We start from the raw sequence: 19,942 nt of genomic DNA, 5'->3' as shown, positions 1-19,942 counted from the left end.
TCTCTTCAGACGTAATAAGAATCTATCTTCTACACGATATATCATAGTGAAACTGGCAAAACACAAAGATGAAAAGAGAATTCTGAAAGCAGGTAGGGACAAACGGGCCTTAACCTACAAGGGTAGACACGTAAGAGTAGTAGCAGACCTATCTACTGAAACATGGCAGGCCAGAAGGAAGTGGCAGGAAATATCAATGTGCTGAATGGGAAAAATATGCAACCAAGAATCCTTTATCCAACAAGGCTGCTGTTGTTCAGAATAGAAGGAGGGATAAAGGTTTTCCCAGCCAAACAAAAACTGAAGGAATTCATCACCACTAAACCAGCCTTCTAAGAGATCCTAAGGGAGACTGTTAGAATGTTGCAAAGGACCAGAGACATCATTATAAGCATGAAACCTACAGATAATACAATGACACTAAGTCCGTATCTTTCAATAATAACACTGAATGTAAATGGACTAAATGCTCCAATCAAAAGACATACAGTATCAGAATGGATTAAAAAACACAAGACCCATCTATTTGCTGTCTACAAGAGACCCGTTTTAAACCTGAGGACACCTTCAGATTGAAAGTGAGGGGATGGAGAACCATCTATCATGCTACTGGAAGTCAAAACAAAGCTGGAGTACCCATACTTACATCAGACAAACTAGATTTTAAACTAAAGGTTGTAATGAGATGAAGAAGGGCTTTATATCATAATTATGGGGTCTATCCATCAAGAAGAGCTAACAATCGGGGCGCCTGGGTGGCGCAGTCGGTTGGGCGTCCGACTTCAGCCAGGTCACGATCTCGCAGTCCGTGAGTTCGAGCCCCGCGTCAGGCTCTGGGCTGATGGCTCAGAGCCTGGAGCCTGTTTCCGATTCTGTGTCTCCCTCTCTCTCTGCCCCTCCCCCGTTCATGCTCTGTCTCTCTCTGTCCCAAAAATAAATAAATGTTGAAAAAAAAAAATTTTTAAAAAAAAGAAGAGCTAACAATTACAAATGTTTATGCACCCAATTTGGAAGCACCCAAATATATAAAATAATTCACAAACATTAGCAACCTTATTGATAAAAATGTGGTAATTGCAGGGGACTTTAATACTCCACTTACAGCAGTGGACAGATTTTGTAGACAGAAAACCAATAAAGAAACAATGGCCCTGAATGATACACTGGACCAGATGGGCTTGACAGATATATTCAGAACTTTTCATCCAAAAGAAGCAGAATACACATTCTTCTCAACTGCACATGGAATATTCTCCAAGATAGATCACATACTAGGTCACAAAACAGCCCTCAATAAATATAAAAGAATTGAGATCATACTGTACACATTTTCAGATCACAATGCTATGAAACTTGAAATCAACCACAGGAAAAAGTTTGGAAAGCCTCCAAATGCATGGAAGTTAAAGAACATCCTACTAAATAATGGGTCAACCAGGCAATTAAAGAAGAAATTTAAAAATATATGGAAACAAATGAAAATGAAAACATGACAGTCCAAACCTTTTGGGATGCAGCAAACGCAGTCCTAAGAGGAAAATACATTGCAATCCAGACCTATCTCAAGAAATAAGAAAAATCCCAAATACAAAATCTAACAGCACACCTAAAGGAACTAGAAGCAGAACAGCAAAGAAACCCCAAGGCCAGGAGAAGAAGAGAAATAATAAAGATTAGAGCAGAAATAAACAATATAGAATCCAAAAAAAAAAAAAAAAAGTAGAACAGATCAATGAAACTAAGAGTTGTTTTTTTGAAAAAATAAAATTGATAAACCCCTAGCCAGACTTCTCAAAAAGAAAAGATATTGGACCCAAATAGGTAAAATCATGAATCAAATTGGACTTATCACAACCAACCCCTCAGAAATACAAACAATTATCTGAGAATACTATGAAAAATTATATAACAGCAAACTGGACAACCTGAAAGAAATGGACAAATTCCTAGACACCCACACACTACCAAACTCAAATTGGAAGAGATAGAAAATTTGAACAGACCCATAACTAGTGAAGAAATTGAGTCAGTTATCAAAAATCTCCCAACAAATTAGAGTCCTGGGCTGGATGGCTTCCCAGGGGAATTCTACCAGCCATTTAAAGCAGAGTTGATACCTATCTTTCTCAAGCTATTCCAAAAAACAGAAATGAAAGCGGACTCATTCTATGAAGCCAGCATTACCTTGGTTCCCAAACCAGACAGAAACCCAGCAAAAAAAGAGAATTATAGGCCAATATCCCTGATGAACATGGATACAAAAATTCTCAACAAGATACTAGCAAATTGAATTCAACAGCATATAAAAAGAATTATTCACTATGATCAAGTGTTCATTCCTGGGCTGCAGGGCTGGTTCAGTATTCACAAATTAATCAGTGTGGTACATCACATTAATAAAAGAAAAGATAAAAACCACATGATCCTGTCAATAGATGCAGAAAAAGCATTTGACAAAATAACAGCATCCTTTCTTAATAAAACCCTCAAGAAAGTCAGGATAGAACATCATAAAAGCAATATATGAAACAGCATAAAAGCAATATATGAAAAGCCCACAGCTAATATCCTCAATGGGGAAAAACTGAGAGCTTTCCCCCTGAGATCAGGAACACGACAGGAATGTCCACTCTCATGACTGTTGTTTAACATAGTGTTGGAAGACCTAGCATCAGCAGTCAGCAAAATGAAATAAAAGGCATCAAAATTGGCAAAGAAGAAGTCAGACTTTCACTTTTTGCAGATGACATGATACTCTACATGAAAAACCTGAAAGACTCTACCAAAAAGCTGCAGGAACTGAAACATTAATTCAGCAAAGTCACAGGATACAAAATCAATGTACAGAAGTTGGTTGCACTTCTATACACCAATAATGAAGCAACAGAAAGAGAAAAATCAAGACGTCGATCCCAATTACAGTTGCACCAAGAACCATAAAATACCTAGGAATAAACCTAACCAAAGATGTAAAAGATCTGTATGCTGAAAACTACAGAAAACTTAGGAAGGAAATTGAAGAAGACACAAAGAAATGGAAAAACATTCCATGCTCATGGATTGGAAGAATAATATTGTTAAAATGTCATTACTACCCAAAGCAATCTACATATTCAATGCAATCCCAAGCAAAATTGCACTAGCATTCTTCTCAAAGCTAGAAAAAACAATCCCAAAATTTGTATGGAACCACAAAAGACCTGGAATAACAAAAGTAATGTTGAAAAAGGAAACTAAAGCAGGAGGCATCACAATCCCAGACTTTAACCTCTATTACAAAGCTGTAATCATCAAGACAGTATGGTATTGGCTCCAAAACACACACACAGACCAATGAAATAGAATACACAACCCAGAATTGGACCCACAAATGCATGGCCAACTAATCTTTGACAAAGCTAGAAAGAGTATCCAATGGAAAAACAGTCTCTTTAGCAAATGGTGCTGGGAGAACTGGACAGGAACATGCAGAAGAATGAAACTAGATACCTTTGTTACACCATAAACAAAAATAAACCCAAAATGGATGAAAGACCTGAATGTGAGACAGGAAACCATCAAAGCCCTAGAAGAGAAAACAGGAAACAACCTCTTTGACCTCAGCCACAGCAATTTCTTGCTCAACACGTCTCTAAAGGCAATGGAATTAAAAGCAAAAATGAATTATTGGGACCTCATCAAGATATAAAGCTTCTGCACTACAAAGGAAACAGTCAATAAAACTAAAAGGCAACTGACAGAATGGGAAAAGATATTTGCAAATGACAGATAAAGGGTTAGCATCCAAAATCTATAAAGAACTTATCAAACTCAACACCCAAAAAACAAATAATCCAGTGAAGAAATGGGCAGAAGACATGAATAGACAGTATTCCAAAGAAGACATCCAGATGGCTAACAGACACATGAAAAGATGCTCAACGTAACTCATCATCAGGGAAAGACAAATCAAAACCAAACTGAGATACCACTTCATACCTGTCAGAGTGGCTAAAATTAACAAATCAGGAAACCACAAATGCTGGTGCAGATGTGGAGAAACGGGAACCCTCTTGCACTGTTGGTGGGATGCAAACTGATGCAGCTGCTCTGGAAAACAGTGTGGAGGTTCCTCAAAAAATTAAAAATAGAATTACCCTATAGCCCAGCAATAGCACTACTAGGAATTTATCCAAGGGATACAGGAGTGCTGATTCATGGGGGCACATGTACCCCAATGTTTATAGCAGCGCTTTCAACAATAGCTAAATTATGGAAAGAACCTAAATGTCTGTCAACTGATGAATGGATAAAGGTGTGGTTTATATATACAATGGAATACTACGTGGCAATGAGAAAGAATGAAATCCTGCCATTTGCAGCAACGTGGATGGAATGTTTATGCTACGTGAAATAAGTCAGAGAAAGGCAGATATCATATGTTTTCATTCATATGTGAATCTTGAGAAAATTAACAGAAGACCATAGAGGAAGAGAAGGGTAAAAAAAATAGTTACAAACAGAGGGAGGGAGGCAAACCATAAGAGACTCTTAAATACAGAGAACAAAGTGAGGGTTGATGGGGGGAAGGGGGTAGAGGGGAAAATGAGTGATGGGCATTGAGGAGGGCAGTTGGGATGAGCACTGGATGTTGTATGTAAGTGATGAATCACGGGAATCTGCCCACAAAAGCAAGAGCACACTGTACACACTGTATGTTAGCCAATTTGACAATAAATTATTTTTAAAAAATAATAATAAAGAATTTCAGGTTGTAAAAAAAAGTATACAATAGAGAGTGGGTGCAAAGCTATAGTAAATATAATATGGTATTAGCAAAAAAAGATATTTCATTGGAATAAACTAGAGTTGAGAAATAGACCCATTCATATATGGTCAATTGATTTTCAACCAAAGCATCAAGTAAATTCAGTGAGGAAAATGATAGTCTTTTCATTAAAAGATGCCACAATAATTGGATATCCATATGGGAAAAAAATAATAAACCTCAATTCCTATATTACCTCATACTCCAAAAAGTTTTTGAAGGTGGGTCATATACCTAAATGGAAAGGCTAAAACTATAAAACTTTTAATTTTTTTTAATGTTTGTTTATTTTTGAGAGAGAGACAGCTCAAGCCGGGGAGGGACAGAAAGAGAGGGAGACAGAATCCAAAGCAGGCTCCAGGCTCCAGGCTCCAAGCTGTCCGAACAGAGCCCTATGCAGGGCTCGAACTTGCAAACTGTGAGATCATGACCTGAGCCAAAATCGGATGCTTAGTGACTAAGCCACCCTGGCACCCGAAACTATAAAACTTTTAGAAGAAAACTTAGGAAGATTTCTTCACAACCTGGGAATAGGTAGATGTTTTGTAGGATACAATAAACAATAACCACAAAAGAAAAAATTGGTTAGCTATACTTCCACAAAATTAAAAACTTCTTAGACTACACAATTAAGGAAATGATCAAGGAAGCCACAAACTGGGTGGTGGTATCATAAAACATTTATCTGACAAAGGATTTGTATCCAGAATATATAATGATACATTAAAAGCTCCTCTAAGTCTATAATAACAACAATGCAATGAAAAAAATGGATATAAGACTGGAGCAGAGAAATTTTTACAAAGAAATGTACAAAAGGCTAGTAAACATACAAAAAAGTGTACAATGTTATTAGTCATGAGAAAGATGCAAATTAAAACTGTAAAGAGATACATACCAATATACACTTAGAGGAATGGCAAAAATTAAAAATCTAAAGGTTCCAAGTATTGGCTAGGACATGGAGCAGCTAGAACTCTTACTTTTAAATAATCTATGGGTCACAGAGAAAATTTTAAAGAACATTTTTTTTTAATATCCAGAAGTTAATGAAAATACGGTGTATCAAATTTTGAAGGATGAAGCTAAAGCAGTGCTGAGAGAGAAATTTATAGCACTTGTATTAGTGTTCTCCGGAGAAACAGAACCAGTAGGAATATACGTAGATGTATGTAAGAGATTTATTATAGGAGTTGACTCATGTGGTTGTGAAGGCCACAGAATCCCACAGTCTGCCGTCTGCAAACTGGAGAAACAGGAAAGCCGATGGTATGATGCAGTCAGTATCCAAAGGCCTGAGGATGGCCCCTGATATGAACCTGGAGCTCTGACATCCCAACTTAAGAAAAGAAAAAAATTCGTCCTTTGCCTTCTTTATTTCATTTGGGCCCTCAGTTATGATACCCACCTACATTGGTAAGGGCATATTTCTCTACTGAGACTGTTTTATCAAATACTAATCTCTGGAAGATATAGATAAATACCCTCACAGACACACCCCAAAGTAATGTTTTACCAGCTGTCATCCCTTAGCCCAGTCAAGTTTAGATTAACCATCACAGCACTAGATAGTTAACATTAGTAAAGAAACACTGACAGAAACTGAAATTAGTGCTGATTAAAGAATCAAAGGGGCGCCTGGGTGGCTCAGTTGGTTGAGTGTCCGACTTCAGCTCAGGTCACGGATCTCGCCGTCCGTGGGTTCGAGCCCCGCGTCAGGCTCTAGGCCGATGGCTCAGAGCCTGGAGCCTGCTTCTGATTCTGTGTCTCCCTCTCTCTCTGCCCCTTCCCCGTTCATGCTCTGTCTCTCTCTGTCTCAAAAATAAATAAACGTTAAAAAAAATTTTTTTTTAGAAAAAAAAATAAAAATAAATAAAAATTAAAAAAAAAGAATCAAAGATGTGATATTAAGCTTGCTTCGTGAAATATTGTAATGTCAATCTTGCCTGGAGAAAAGAACAGGGATTCTAAAGTTAATTCCTGACTTATGTGATTTTTGTAAATTTACAGAATAATTTTTATTTAGGCTTTGGTCTTAATCTTTAAAAAGGGTGTGATCTCCTCCCAGAGGTTTTATGAAGATTTGACAAGCTAGTGGATGTGACAAAGTTTTATAAAACTTTTAATGCTACATAAATGTCAGTTATATTTATACTTAACACTAGATGCTAAAAATGTAAAAAAAATCTTAGAATAGCTACTTATGGTGAGAGTAATTGGCCAAACTGTCATTTACTGTAAGTATTTTGAACAGTAATGTAACCAATTCAAATAGGCTTATAATCTTCTGTATTAGCTATTTTATCCCTTGGTAAACAGATTCTATTGAATGGTCATTTCTTAAAATACAAAGATTGTTTCTTTTAAATAGCTACATGATATCTTATGTATTTTTATATTTTATTTAATACCAGTATAAAATTTTCAGGCATATGAATATAGTAACACATAATTGATATGTTTCATATGCTTTTTTTTCTCATTCCAGGTCAATGAATACATTTTTGATAATTTATCTAATAATCCTTATTTCTGAAGCCATCATCAGTACTATCTTGAAATATACATGGCAAGCTGAAGAAAAATGGGATGAACCTTGGTATAACCAAAAAACAGAACATCAAAGAAATAGTAGTAAGGTATTTTATGGTGTTCTTGACTCTGCTATAAAGGAAACTATTCTTTGGCACAGTTGATGATTTGGTAGTGACTTCTGATAGGAGTGACCACTGTGATCTCCTAAAACCATTACTATTGAAGGGTGACAGAAAGACACTGCAAGTCAGAGTGGCCATTATGTTTATACTGGTATACTTTTTGCATTTTAAGGCATAAGCAATTGTATTTCCTAAGACATGACTTGAATAATTATAAGAGATCACAAAAATTTAAATCATCTGTGTTGGCATTCCCCTTCACTACTACAAATTCAGTTTTTTTATTTTATTTACTGTATGTTGTAAGTGAATTAAAGAGTTAGTTGATTTATTTTCAATTCTTACTGTCAGTCCATTGATAAGATGAAGTATTGATACAAAATTTGTCATATAATGTTTTAAACAATAAATATGGACTACCAAGACAATTTAATCTGCAATTTTGGTAAATTTGTCTCCAGATTTCACATTAGATTAAAATACAACTATTGCAAGACAGATGTGGATCTCAAGAAACCACAAAGCAGATCACAGGAACATATTTTCCATATCATTCATAATTACTATTTCACCTTTCACAGAATGCATGTTAAAATGTGATACTGCTATGCTATTGAAGTAGGCTATTACTATATCATCTGTAAGTAAGAGTTTTAATTTACAGCAGTTCTAGTCTACCAATTTTTAAATAAATTTTGAATTAGAGTCAATTTTTAGTTATCTTTGATTTTGAAGGGTAGAAGTAGAAGAGTAAGTATACTTCAAGGATTATTAATTAAATATTTTGCTAAAGGTTATTTGAGTCACACCAGGCCTTTTGGTAGCTTCTAAAAAGTAACAAGTAGTTTGAATTTAACCTTTTCTTTTTTCATTTTGTTCAAGATTCTAATGAGCAATAAAACAACCAAAAGAAATGTATTAAAAAAATGATTCAACAAATGAATTTCAATTCATGAAACTTCTGCTTCAGAATATAGTTGATGGTCTGTTTAGACATGAAACTTTCTGATAATTTTTCTCCGGTCATACTGAGGAAATTCTCATATGTATTCTTGTATCAATCATTTTTTTGCCTAGATTCTGAGATTCATTTCAGACTTCCTTGCCTTTTTGGTACTCTACAATTTCATCATTCCAATTTCATTATATGTGACAGTTGAAATGCAAAAATTTCTTGGATCATTTTTTATTGGCTGGGATCTTGATCTCTATCATGAAGAATCAGATCAGAAAGCTCAAGTCAATACTTCTGATCTGAATGAAGAGCTTGGACAGGTAAAAAAGATCGTTTTATTTTGTTTTGCTAATTTTTTATTTTTATCAAAACAATACATATACAAAGAAAAATACTATGAGGCTTATACCAAAAAATAGCCCTACTTTGCTCCACACCTAACTCTTATTTCTCATTTTTAAATCTGAAATCGTTTTTCCCATTATTTAGCACTACTGTATATAGTGTTCTTTCTTGATTTTTAAATTTTTGACATTATTTATTACGGAATATAAAGATATACTCTTATGCTGCTGTTTATACACACATACTCAGGTACATACCCACTTTGCCTCCCTATAGCCCTCTAATATTGTTATATCACAATTAGGGATTCAGTAAATGTTATTGACATTATGTTGACTCTTAGTATTGCTCACTAATTCCTAGTTCTTTATGTGTATCCTATGATACTATAATTACACTTTGTTTTTTATATGTTATTTTCCCTAGAGTTCATTGCTCTGTTTTTTCATTTGCTTAATTTCTGTATGCCACAAACAAGTCTCTGATTAATATTTGAAATATCTCTCTACATACTCAAACATATCAAGTAATCTAGGATTTCCTTTCTCTTTCTTTTTATGGTGGCAGCTTTTTTGAAGACTTTTGTCTTTCTGCTTCAATTTGGACTTATTTCTGGGCCTGCTTCTTAGCTGTCACCCAGGACTTCCCTTTACCATTACTCTAGAAATTCCTTTGCCTCTCTCCTGTTTTGGATCTCCTGTCTCCTGGATCCCGTGTCACCCCACATGTGTCTTTTTCTCTCATTTTGGTGGAACACATCTTCTAATAACTTCCTGAAAAAGGATGCATGAGAGGAGACTATTTTGAGACTTTGGATGTGTGAAAATTCTTTATTCCTTTTTTACACTTGATTAGTAATTTAGTTGTATAATGCATCCCAGGTTGGAAATTGTCATTCTTCCATATTTTAAAAGCATTTCTCCATTTTTTTCTGGCTTCCAATGTTGCTGTTAAATGCAATGGCATTCTGATTCTGATTTCTTTGTTTGTGATCTCTTATTTTATCTCTGGAAGTCTTTAGGATCTTCTCTTAATGTGATGATTCTGAAATTTCATGATGAGGTACCTTGGTGTCAGTCTTTTTTTTTTTTTTTTTTTATGCTTTCATTGGACAGTGAGCTCTGTGAGCCCTTTCAGTCTGGAAATACATGTACTTCAATTCTAGAATTTTTCTTACATAATTTCTTTGATAACATGTCTTTTTTAATTTAGTATTTAGATATCAGACCATTTATCTTGATTCTCTAATTCTCTTTCTTTGACTTTCAGTTTTCCTTTACTTGTTTGTGTTTATAATTCTGGAAGAATTTGTCAACTTTATCTTTCTACCTATCTGTTAATTTCTTTTATTTCTGTTACAATATTTTTAATTTCTAATATTCTAGTATATTTGAATAATCTTTTTTAATTGCATCATATTCCTTTTCTTGAATATAATCTATTCTTTTAGCTCTCTGAAGATATTAATGATGGCTATTTAGTCTTGTGCTCCTTGCATTTTCTCTTTGCCCCTAGTTCCTTTCTCAGTAGTCTGTTCTACTACAATATGGCATATGCATTCCTAAAACTTATTGTGCTACTTAAAATTACTTAGTAAAAGCCACAGGACTAATGGGATTAGGAGTACAACAAAAACTTTGTCAATGACACATTTAAAATAGATTGTTAAGAAATGCATAAGTACTGTAATATATGTGGCATTTTATCCTGAAATAGACCAGAAGGTTTCTTGTAGAAGTGACCATCATCGAAGTATTGCTACCTGTGTGTCATTGTAAAGTATAGAAAGGAAGGTTATCTGAAAACAGAAGTGGATGGGTGTGGCTTATAACACCCATGGTGACCTGAGGTAACTGGTACCTGTTTGAGGCTTGCACATTTCACGTGTTCCTTCTGGGCTTGGCAGTTTGCTGGTGTTTCTCACAAAGGAAATTGTGCATAACCAAGTGCAAAGTGCACGTTATGTTCAAATTGTTCCCTTATATATCAGCCATATTGTTATAAGTTCATGTTTTCATGACCTTGTTGTAGCAAACTGTCTCATTTGTCTTAGACTCTACCTTTCTTTTAAGGAGTGATCCTCAAATGAATGCTAATCTTTGGTTTTCTTTACAAGCTTAAAAGTTTTCCATAGAAAACCCTAGCAGCCCAGCTATATTTTGGCACATCCCCAGACATCAGTGTTGGTCTTTTCTCAGTTTCCCCAGAGAGAATTACTCCAGTTAGTATTTTTGCTGCTTGTGATTGTTAGGGCCATCCAGTAGAAATCTCCGTTTTTAGTGTACTGCCACACTCCTGTTTTTAGCTGCCTCACACCTGTTTTCAGCTTTCCACAGGGTTCAGATTCTCTCTGGTTCAAGCTCCTCCTTAGACAATAAACCTTCCAGCTGTTGCTCGGATAGATGTAAGGCAGTCTCAGGTTTGCAAATTATGAGGTGATTTCAGGTTCCAGACTGTTCCTGATACCTCCATTTTCTGCGAGTTTCTGGGAAAGGATTGCCCCCATTGCTTAGGTTTCATATTCTATGTTCTCTTAAGTCACTTGCCACTCATTCAGCTCCTTTCCATCTTCCAAACTTGTTATATCTCCCTTCTCATGTTGTCTCATCTACCATTATTTTTGTTCTTTTTTTATTCCTCTATTCTTATTTAAGTGAAGTTTCAAGAGGAGCAGAGATAATTGTACTTGCTCAGCCTGCCATTTTTAACCAGAAGTTGATCCATTTATTTTTAACATTTAGGACGCTGTAGTAACTTATGCTAAATATTAATTCATGTCACATTTCTTCAATTATGTATCACATATTCAGGACCTAAAAACAGAGCCTGCTTTTACTTCTCCAAACACATTTTTTCCCATTTTTTCTTTCCTTTGACCTTTTCTATCCCAATTTTCTTCTCTTCCTCTTTCCTTCATGTTAGAATGTTGTTTTTCTGAAACTTCACACTGTTTGTGCATATCCATATCTGTTTTCTTTTTAATAAACTTTAAGTGATAACTTTGTAAAATTTCTAATTCATCTCAGCCTTTCTTTTTACTTTTAAGCCTGCAAGTATTTCATAATATGTTTATTGCCTATATTCCTTTACCTATTTTTATACCAGTGAAATCTACTTTATTTCACACTCTCCTATGTCCTTAAATTTCCATACTGTTAAAGAAACTACTCTTAGGGTGGTGTACAGTGCCCTCTTTGTCACTAAAGTTAAAACTTCTTGATTTTATACAAATTTTTAAAATTCAAAATTGATTTCTTTTATTCATCTCTATCTAATCTTAATTCTAAAAGGTCCTCCATGACTGACAGATCTCTGTCTATTCTAATCACTTTTGGAGTATTAGTTCTGTTTGCTGATATATTTTGTATCATAATTTTTTATACCTTATTCTTATTATTCTTCCTGATCTAAAGTGTTTTTGTTTTTGTTTTTGTTTTTTTATTAACTTGTATAGGTAAGTGACATCTCTCTGTATCCACCTTTACAATTCAACATTTGCTGTAGTGGGCAGTCTTTAATATCACAGAGCAAAGATAAAATATTTTATCTTATTTCTAGTTTCACTGTTTGTTAGCTCTGTAACTACGTAAGTTATTTGACCTAACTCTTCCTTTGTTTCTTTTTCTCTAAAATATACATAGTAATAGTACCTGCCTCATGGAGTTGTTGAAAGTATTGGATGAGTTAAAGTGTTTCGAATATAGTGATCACTGTACAATTACTGGCTTTGTTATTACTTTATGTAGCAAAATTTCTGTATTTCAGGTGTTGTATTTATCTTTACTACTTTCAAGAAAATGAACTTCAAGGTATACTTTTTTACTTTATTTCTTGGTCCAAACAATTTTTTTTCCAGTTTTAACTCTACCTTCCTTTTTGTATATTGATCTTTTTATTCTGCAATCTTTGATGAACTCATTTGTTAGTTCTAGTGGTTTTTTTAGTGGAATCCTTAGGATTTTCTATATATAAGTCATGTTATCTACCATTGGTTTTACTTCTTTTCCAATCTGAATACCTCCTATTTCTTTTTTCTTGCCTGATTGCCCTGGTTAGAACCTTCAGTACAATGTTGAATAAAAGTGGCAAGAACAGATATTTTTACTTTATTCCTGAACTTAGTTTAAGGGAAAGCATTCAGTCTTTCTTCATTAAATGCTAATTATGGGGTTTTGTAGACGTATTTTATCAGGTTGAGGAAATAGCCTGTCCCTAATTTGTTGAATGTTTTTATCATGAAAGGGTATTGGATTCTGTTAAATGCTTTTTCTGCATCTGTTGAGATGATCATTTTAATAATAGAATAAAGAACAAGTGCCAACTTATTATTATGGTGGGTTTCATTGATTAATTGATGTTGAACCAGTTTTGCATTCCAGGGATGAATCCCACATGTTTATGGTGTGTATTTTTTATATTGTTCTAGATTTGGTTTGTGTTTATGTTCATAAGGGATATTGGTCTGTGGTTATTGTTTTTCCTTATGATGTCTACCTCGCTTTTTAAATGATGACTTTCTCAAATCATCATTGCATTAATTAAATCCTCACCGTGATCCTAGTTTGTATCAAGACTTAACTATTTCAATCTTCTCTTTTTGGGCCTACCTTCTTTTAGGGTTAATTTTCCAAAATTAGTCTCCAAGAGTAATACAATTATTTGTCTTACCTTTTTAAAATATTTTCATTTAGGGGCGCCTGGGTGGCTCAGTCGGTTGAGCGTCCGGCTTCGGCTCAGGTCATGATCTCGTGGTTTGTGAGTTTGAGCCCCGCATCGGGCCCTGTGCTGACAGCTCAGAGCCTGGAGCCTGTTTCGGATTCTGTGTCTCCCTCTATCTCTGTTCCTCCCCAGCTCTGTCTCTCTCTGTCTCTCTCTCTCAAAAATAAATAAACATTTAAAAAAAATTGTAAAAATAAATAAAAATAAAAAAATAAAAAAATAAAATATTTTCACTTAAACATTTTCCTTTTCCCTGAGTTTGTCTCCTACCCTTGGTTTCAATTTCCCCATCTATCTATTTTAGATAGCTTTCTATCTCTGACTTCTTGTATTGCTATGACTTTGTGTTCCTGTTCCCAGCTCTGTACCATTTCTTCTGGAGCACATACCCTTTCACATTCTAGGTTATTAAGCATCCCTTCCACCCTTGCTCAAAGATCATTCTTAATCCTACTACTTCAAAATACCTTATCCAGGAGAGGAAAAAGAACTATTAATACCACATTATCAGTCAGCTCTACAGATGAACATGCATGTAAAAATGCCACAAACTTCAAAGTGTATGTGTATATAGACTGAAATTATTTTAGGTTACCCTGTTTTGTTTCTGGGTATCTTTAATTATTGTGCTTGGATTAAAGGAATCTCAGCATCAGTATGCCAATGTTAATAGGTAAGCTTGACTTTAGGAGATGGGCGACAAGGTTTTTTTGTTTAACATAGGACCATAAACACAAAAGTTTTCTTTTTTCTTTTATCTTCCATCTCTAGGTGGAATATGTGTTTACAGATAAAACTGGCACATTGACAGAAAATGAGATGCAGTTTCGGGAGTGTTCAATTAATGGCATAAAATACCAAGAAATCAATGGTAGACTTGTCTCTGAAGGACCAACACCAGACTCTTCAGATGGAAACTTATCTTATCTTAATAGTTTATCCCATCTTAACAACTTATCCCATCTTACAACTAGTTCTTCTTTTAGGACCAGTCCTGAAAATGAAACTGAACTAGTAAGTAACTTTTAAATTAATAAATTGGAATTTCGTTTGAAATAATTCTCTCTGGTAGTTGCTCAATTGATTGAAGGAGAAAAAGTTTAAGTGTTAGTGGGACAAAAAATATATATTTGAAATGTATATCCTTTGATTCAACACTGAGAATTTGTGGTGATAATCCAGTTTAACTTGTCAATTAATGTGTGTCTGCCTTAGTTCTCTGGGTAAATGAGACTAAGTTAAGAAGAACCCTATGCCTTGAAGTAAAGAAGTAAAGAGACTTTGCTAAGAAATAGAGCTTACATTCATTTAATGCTTCTTGAGACCTCACTTTTTAAGAGGTCTTACAATTTGGCGGTGCCTCCCAAAAGATACTCTTATGTTGAAAGGTCATAAGCAAATGTAACATTTTACTTTTTGGAGTCAGAAGCAACCAGCTAGTATTCAGGCAGTTCAAGATTATAGCACTCTTGTTGTAAATCTAAGATAACCAATTATTAACAGTATTTATTGACATTTTTTAGAATTCTGCTTATGGTTTTCTAAATGTTATTTGGGGATGGTATTTTTATTGTGAATATTATTTTTCTACAGATTAAAGAACATGATCTCTTCTTTAAAGCAGTCAGTCTCTGTCACACTGTACAGATTAGCAACGTTCAGACTGATGGCATTGGTGATGGTCCCTGGCAATCCAACCTTGCACCCTCCCAGTTGGAGTACTATGCATCTTCACCGGATGAAAAAGCTCTAGTGGAAGCTGCTGCAAGGTATAGTTTAGTCTAATTTTCAAATCTTCAGAAAAACATCTTTTAAATAAAGAACTACAGATACTAGAAAATTATTTTAAATTGTCAGACAAAATTCATAAATGCATAAAGGTAGAATTCATAAACACATAAAGGAGAATTTTATATGTGTCATTAATTTTGTTGACAAGCTTGCATTGAATCATATTTTGAAGAGATTTTTAAAAATCTGGTTACTGTGAAATATGAATAATATAATTTGTGAGAAATATTTGTGAATGTATTGTTTTGGACCTACTCTGATCCTTCAAGTTCTTAAAAATAATGCCATATTCAAATTAATTTTTTTTATTTATTTTTCGGAGAGAAAGAGAGCACATGCAAGCAGGGAAGGGGCAGAGAGAGGAAGAGAGAGAATCCCAAGCAGGCTCCATGCTGTCAGTGCAGAGCCCAACTGGGGCTCCATCTCACAAAGAACCATGAGATCATGACCTGAGCCGAAATCAAGAGTTAGACACTTAACTGAGCCACCCAGGTGCCCCTCAAAGAAATATTTTTAAATGCATCTTAAATGTGTATTTTAAATGTTTTTATTCAGGCTAAGTTATAATGACGTATTGTGAAACATGAAATAGCGTCTTTAAATCTTACATTTCTTAGGGTTCCTGGGTGGCTCAGTCAGTTAAGCATCTGACTTAGGCTCAGGTTATGGTCTCATGGTTCATGAGTTCAAGCCCCCCACATCGGGCTCTCTGCTGTCAGCACAGAGCCCACTTCAGATATTCTGTCCCCCTCTCTCTGCCCCCACCCTGCTCTCATGTGCTCTTTCACTCAAAAATAAATAAACATTTGAAAAAAATTTTTTTAATCCTATATTTCTTCTCTTTTAATCCCTAGAATTGGCATTGTATTTATTGGCAATTCTGAAGAAACTATGGAAGTTAAAACACTTGGAAAACTGGAACGGTAATTTTTTTCTATATTGTAATCTTCTGTGTGTTTAGTATAGAATAGGAATCTGTAAACTGTGGCCTATAGGCCATATCTGGTCTATGGCTTGGTTTGTACAGTCTACAAGCTATATTACACTTTTAAAGGATTGTTGTTTTAAAAAAAAAATGCAACAGAAACCATATATAGCCTGCAAAGCCTAAAATATGTACTGTCTGGACCTTTACAGAAAAAGTTTACTGACCCCTGCTCTAGAATGATGTTAATACTCCATTGTACTTTTTCACAGTAATAATAACATTGTACTGTGAATCTTTCATTTGTATTTTAGCTTAATGGTTCTTGAGTTTACTCATGTTTATTTTTATACACTCCTGGGGTAATGAGTTCCGTAAGTTCTTACTGAATAAAGAAAACCTTCCTTATATTTACACTGCTTTATAAATTAGTCCATTCCTGTTCTAGTCATATCTTTCATTGTTTTATCAATTCCAATTATATCTCAACTGTAGCTGTCCCTTGCCAAACTGGTTTTCCAAACTAAAATAGAGCCATTTTTTGGCTAATTTCATGTAGAAGCCTATGTAGCTCATTTCATCAACTTACAAACCATCATCCCACTCAGTGTTTTTCTTTGAGATGTACAAAACATTTCATATAAACATCATTATATAAATCCATCCCAAAAACTTCAAGCCACACCTGACCCATCCACACAAATTCTTTTACTGCTCCCTATAAAGGCGTTTGTTTCCCTACCTGTACACACGTACACTGTTCTAGGTTCAGAATCACTGCTGTAATGATCCTCTGTTACTAATGTCAGTGTGTTGTATTTCTCAGGTGTGTTTGGGCAGAGAAAAGGGTTGAGAATCAATTACCTTTTTTAGAAAAACGTGGAGCTGGGCAGATCTGGATTCCAATCCTTGCTGTGCCACTCACAAACTTATATGACTTTAGGAAAATTACTTAATCTTTCTGAGTTTAATAGTCCTCATCTGTAAAATGAGATAAGACCTACCTTCTTTGGTTCTCATGGGTATTAAATGACATAAGGTAGGTAAAGTACATGGCATTTGGTAAGTACTCAATAAATGTCAGTTCCTTCTATTTCTATCTTGTGTTATTATTAGTGATTCATAACCCATCATCTTGAAAATGTACTTGAGATTAATTTCTTATTCTAAATCAACCATTTTATCTTTTATAGGGGTTCTTGTCAAAGATTCACTTACTATTATTCAAAAAAAGTAGACTTTTTATCTTATTTTTTTTTTTCCTTAGGTACAAACTGCTTCATATTCTCGAATTTGACTCAGATCGTAGGAGAATGAGTGTGATTGTTCAGGCACCTTCAGGTAACCTGTCTAAATTTTTATGAATTTTTATTTATCTAATATTAAGAGTTTGATAACTGATTTTTCTCTTTAGGTGAGAAGTTTTTATTTGCTAAAGGAGCTGAATCATCAATTCTTCCTAATTGTGTAGGTGGAGAAATAGAAAAAACCAGAATTCATGTAGATGAATTTGCTTTGGTGAGTGGAGATTTCTAAAATATATAAAACTAGAAGATATACATATGAAAGATTTAAGGCTTCATTTTTGCATTAGTAATTTATAAAAAAATTATAGAAATTCTGCAGTTCTGTTACAGTATGTGTTGTCTTCCACATTCTTTGGTTATAAAATGACTTTTAACCTGCTAAAATTCAAGTCTTCTCTTTGAACCTATTACAATCAGGGTATTTCTGGCTACAAAGACCATTCACATTAATACATTAAAAAGAGGAGTTTACTAAAAGAATATAGGGGAATCCCAAGGATGTGGAGAAACTGGCACCTTCATTGCTGGTGAGAATATAAATGGTACAAACACTTTAGAAAATAGTTTGACAGTTTCTCACAGAACATAGAGTAATAAAGGTAACTGTATAACCCATTCACTGCTAGTTATACACCCAAGAGAACTGAACACATGTTCACACAAAAACTTAGTAGCATTTTTGCTAAATAGCCAAAAGGTGGAAACATTCAAATTCCATCACCTGATGCATGGATTAAACAATGCGTCATCTCCATATAATGGAATGTTATTTGGCCATTAAAAGGAATGAAATACTTACATGCTACAACATGGATGAATCTTGTAAAGGTTATGCCTAGTAAAAGAAGCTAGTCATAAATGGTCACATGTTCCATTTATATGAAATATCCAGATTAATGGAATTCATAGAGACAAAAAGCACATTAGTGGTTGCCAGGGTCTGGAAGAAGGGGTAAAAAGGAAGTGTCTGCTGATGAATATGGGATCCCTTTTAGGGATGATGAAAATGTTCTGTAATTAGATAGTAGTCATGATTGTACAATTCTGTGAATACACTAAAAACCACTGAATTGTACTCTTTAAAGGAATGAATTTTACGGTTTGTGAATTAGGTCTCTTTTACTAGAAGAATGTAGGAGAATCTTACAAAAACAAAGTGCCACACTTCATCTGAAGAGGAAGATTTTTAAGCAGCTCTCTCTCTCAGTCTTAGGAACTCATGATCTCTTATTTCTGCATTTCTATAAATGTATGCTCCATACTCATCTCTGCTCACCTGCCTCCCTTTTATGGTTTATTTTCTCCCATTGCTTGTTTCCTAATTGTTTATGATGTAGTTCACCTACCACACTGTAACATCCATGAGAACAAAGACATTCTTCTACTTAACATTCATTTTAATATCCAGAACAATGTTGGCACATAGCATTTCAATAAGTATTTGTTGTAAAGTGAATTACTTTCATATACTAGTAACTCTCATGGCCTCTTAACTATTATTTAAGAAAAACATTTATAGGTGTGGGTCATTTGGTCACTGTCAGCACAGAGCCTTGATGCAGGGTTTGAACTCACAAACCATGAGATCATGACCTGAGCCGAAATCAAGAGTTGGATGACTGAGCCACCCAGGCACCCCTAAGTGTTGGTCATTTGTAAATCAAGAACATCAATATTTAGAAATCTAAATGATGTCATATAGTATTTTAAAATGTACCCTTTCCGGGGCGCCTGGGTGGCGCAGTCGGTTAAGCGTCCGACTTCAGTCAGGTCACGATCTCGCGGTCCGTGAGTTCGAGCCCCGCGTCAGGCTCTGGGCTGATGGCTCGGAGCCTGGAGCCTGTTTCCGATTCTGTGTCTCCCTCTCTCTCTGCCCCTCCCCCATTCATGCTCTGTCTCTCTCTGTCCCAAAAATAAATAAAAAACGTTGAAAAAAAAAAAAAAAGTACCCTTTCCAAGTTCTGTTATTAGAATATTTGGGTTTTTCTGAAGAAAATGTATAGCAAGAACTTTTATAAGCTTTTGGATATAGGTACCAACTTTTAAATAGTAACACCATAGGAAAAATTTGTGCCCAGGAGAATCGGATAATCAAATATATATTCCTAAGTGTTGTGTAACTCCGTTTCACCAATGAAGATGTGTAATGATACAGTTTAAAATCATTCGGTGGCTCTAGAAAGAATTGTTTATTGGATGAGGGCCACTTTACCGACTTCGTTATTTGAACTGTAAATTCGTCATACTGTGCACCTTCAGGAAATTATGGTCTTCTTTGCTTAAAAAGAATTCTTATAAAATGGATTTGTAATGGTTAAAACAGGAGAATAGAACCTGGGCTGCCTGTCTCTGGACAGCCTGAAGATACCTTATAGAAGTGTCTGGCTTTCCAGGTAAAACAGTTTTAAAACCACAGTAAGATCATCTTTATGATCC

At 34.8% G+C, this 19,942-nt stretch overlaps 1 protein-coding gene across 7 annotated transcripts in view; it reads left to right on the top strand.

The window, feature by feature from the left end:
* The window catches only part of ATP11B (ATPase phospholipid transporting 11B (putative)), a 126,700-nt gene that overhangs the window by 57,931 nt on the left and 48,827 nt on the right, over nucleotides 1-19,942 (top strand). For all 7 annotated transcript variants that reach the window (XM_019463268.2, XM_019463267.2, XM_019463269.2 and 4 more), the window contains exons 11-17: nucleotides 7,296-7,446; nucleotides 8,542-8,739; nucleotides 14,255-14,497; nucleotides 15,077-15,252; nucleotides 16,129-16,197; nucleotides 17,467-17,540; nucleotides 17,614-17,717. In XM_019463268.2, the coding sequence (XP_019318813.1) occupies nucleotides 7,296-7,446; nucleotides 8,542-8,739; nucleotides 14,255-14,497; nucleotides 15,077-15,252; nucleotides 16,129-16,197; nucleotides 17,467-17,540; nucleotides 17,614-17,717 (1,015 nt within the window). The remainder of the gene's footprint in view (nucleotides 1-7,295; nucleotides 7,447-8,541; nucleotides 8,740-14,254; nucleotides 14,498-15,076; nucleotides 15,253-16,128; nucleotides 16,198-17,466; nucleotides 17,541-17,613; nucleotides 17,718-19,942) is intronic.

This window comes from Panthera pardus, unplaced genomic scaffold, assembly GCF_024362965.1.
Source record: "Panthera pardus isolate Hobbes unplaced genomic scaffold, ASM2436296v1 HiC_scaffold_16, whole genome shotgun sequence".
NCBI classification, from domain to species: domain Eukaryota; kingdom Metazoa; phylum Chordata; class Mammalia; order Carnivora; family Felidae; genus Panthera; species Panthera pardus.
The sequence above is the reverse complement of the archived record's forward strand: the minus strand, read 5'-3'. Positions and strand labels throughout refer to the sequence as shown.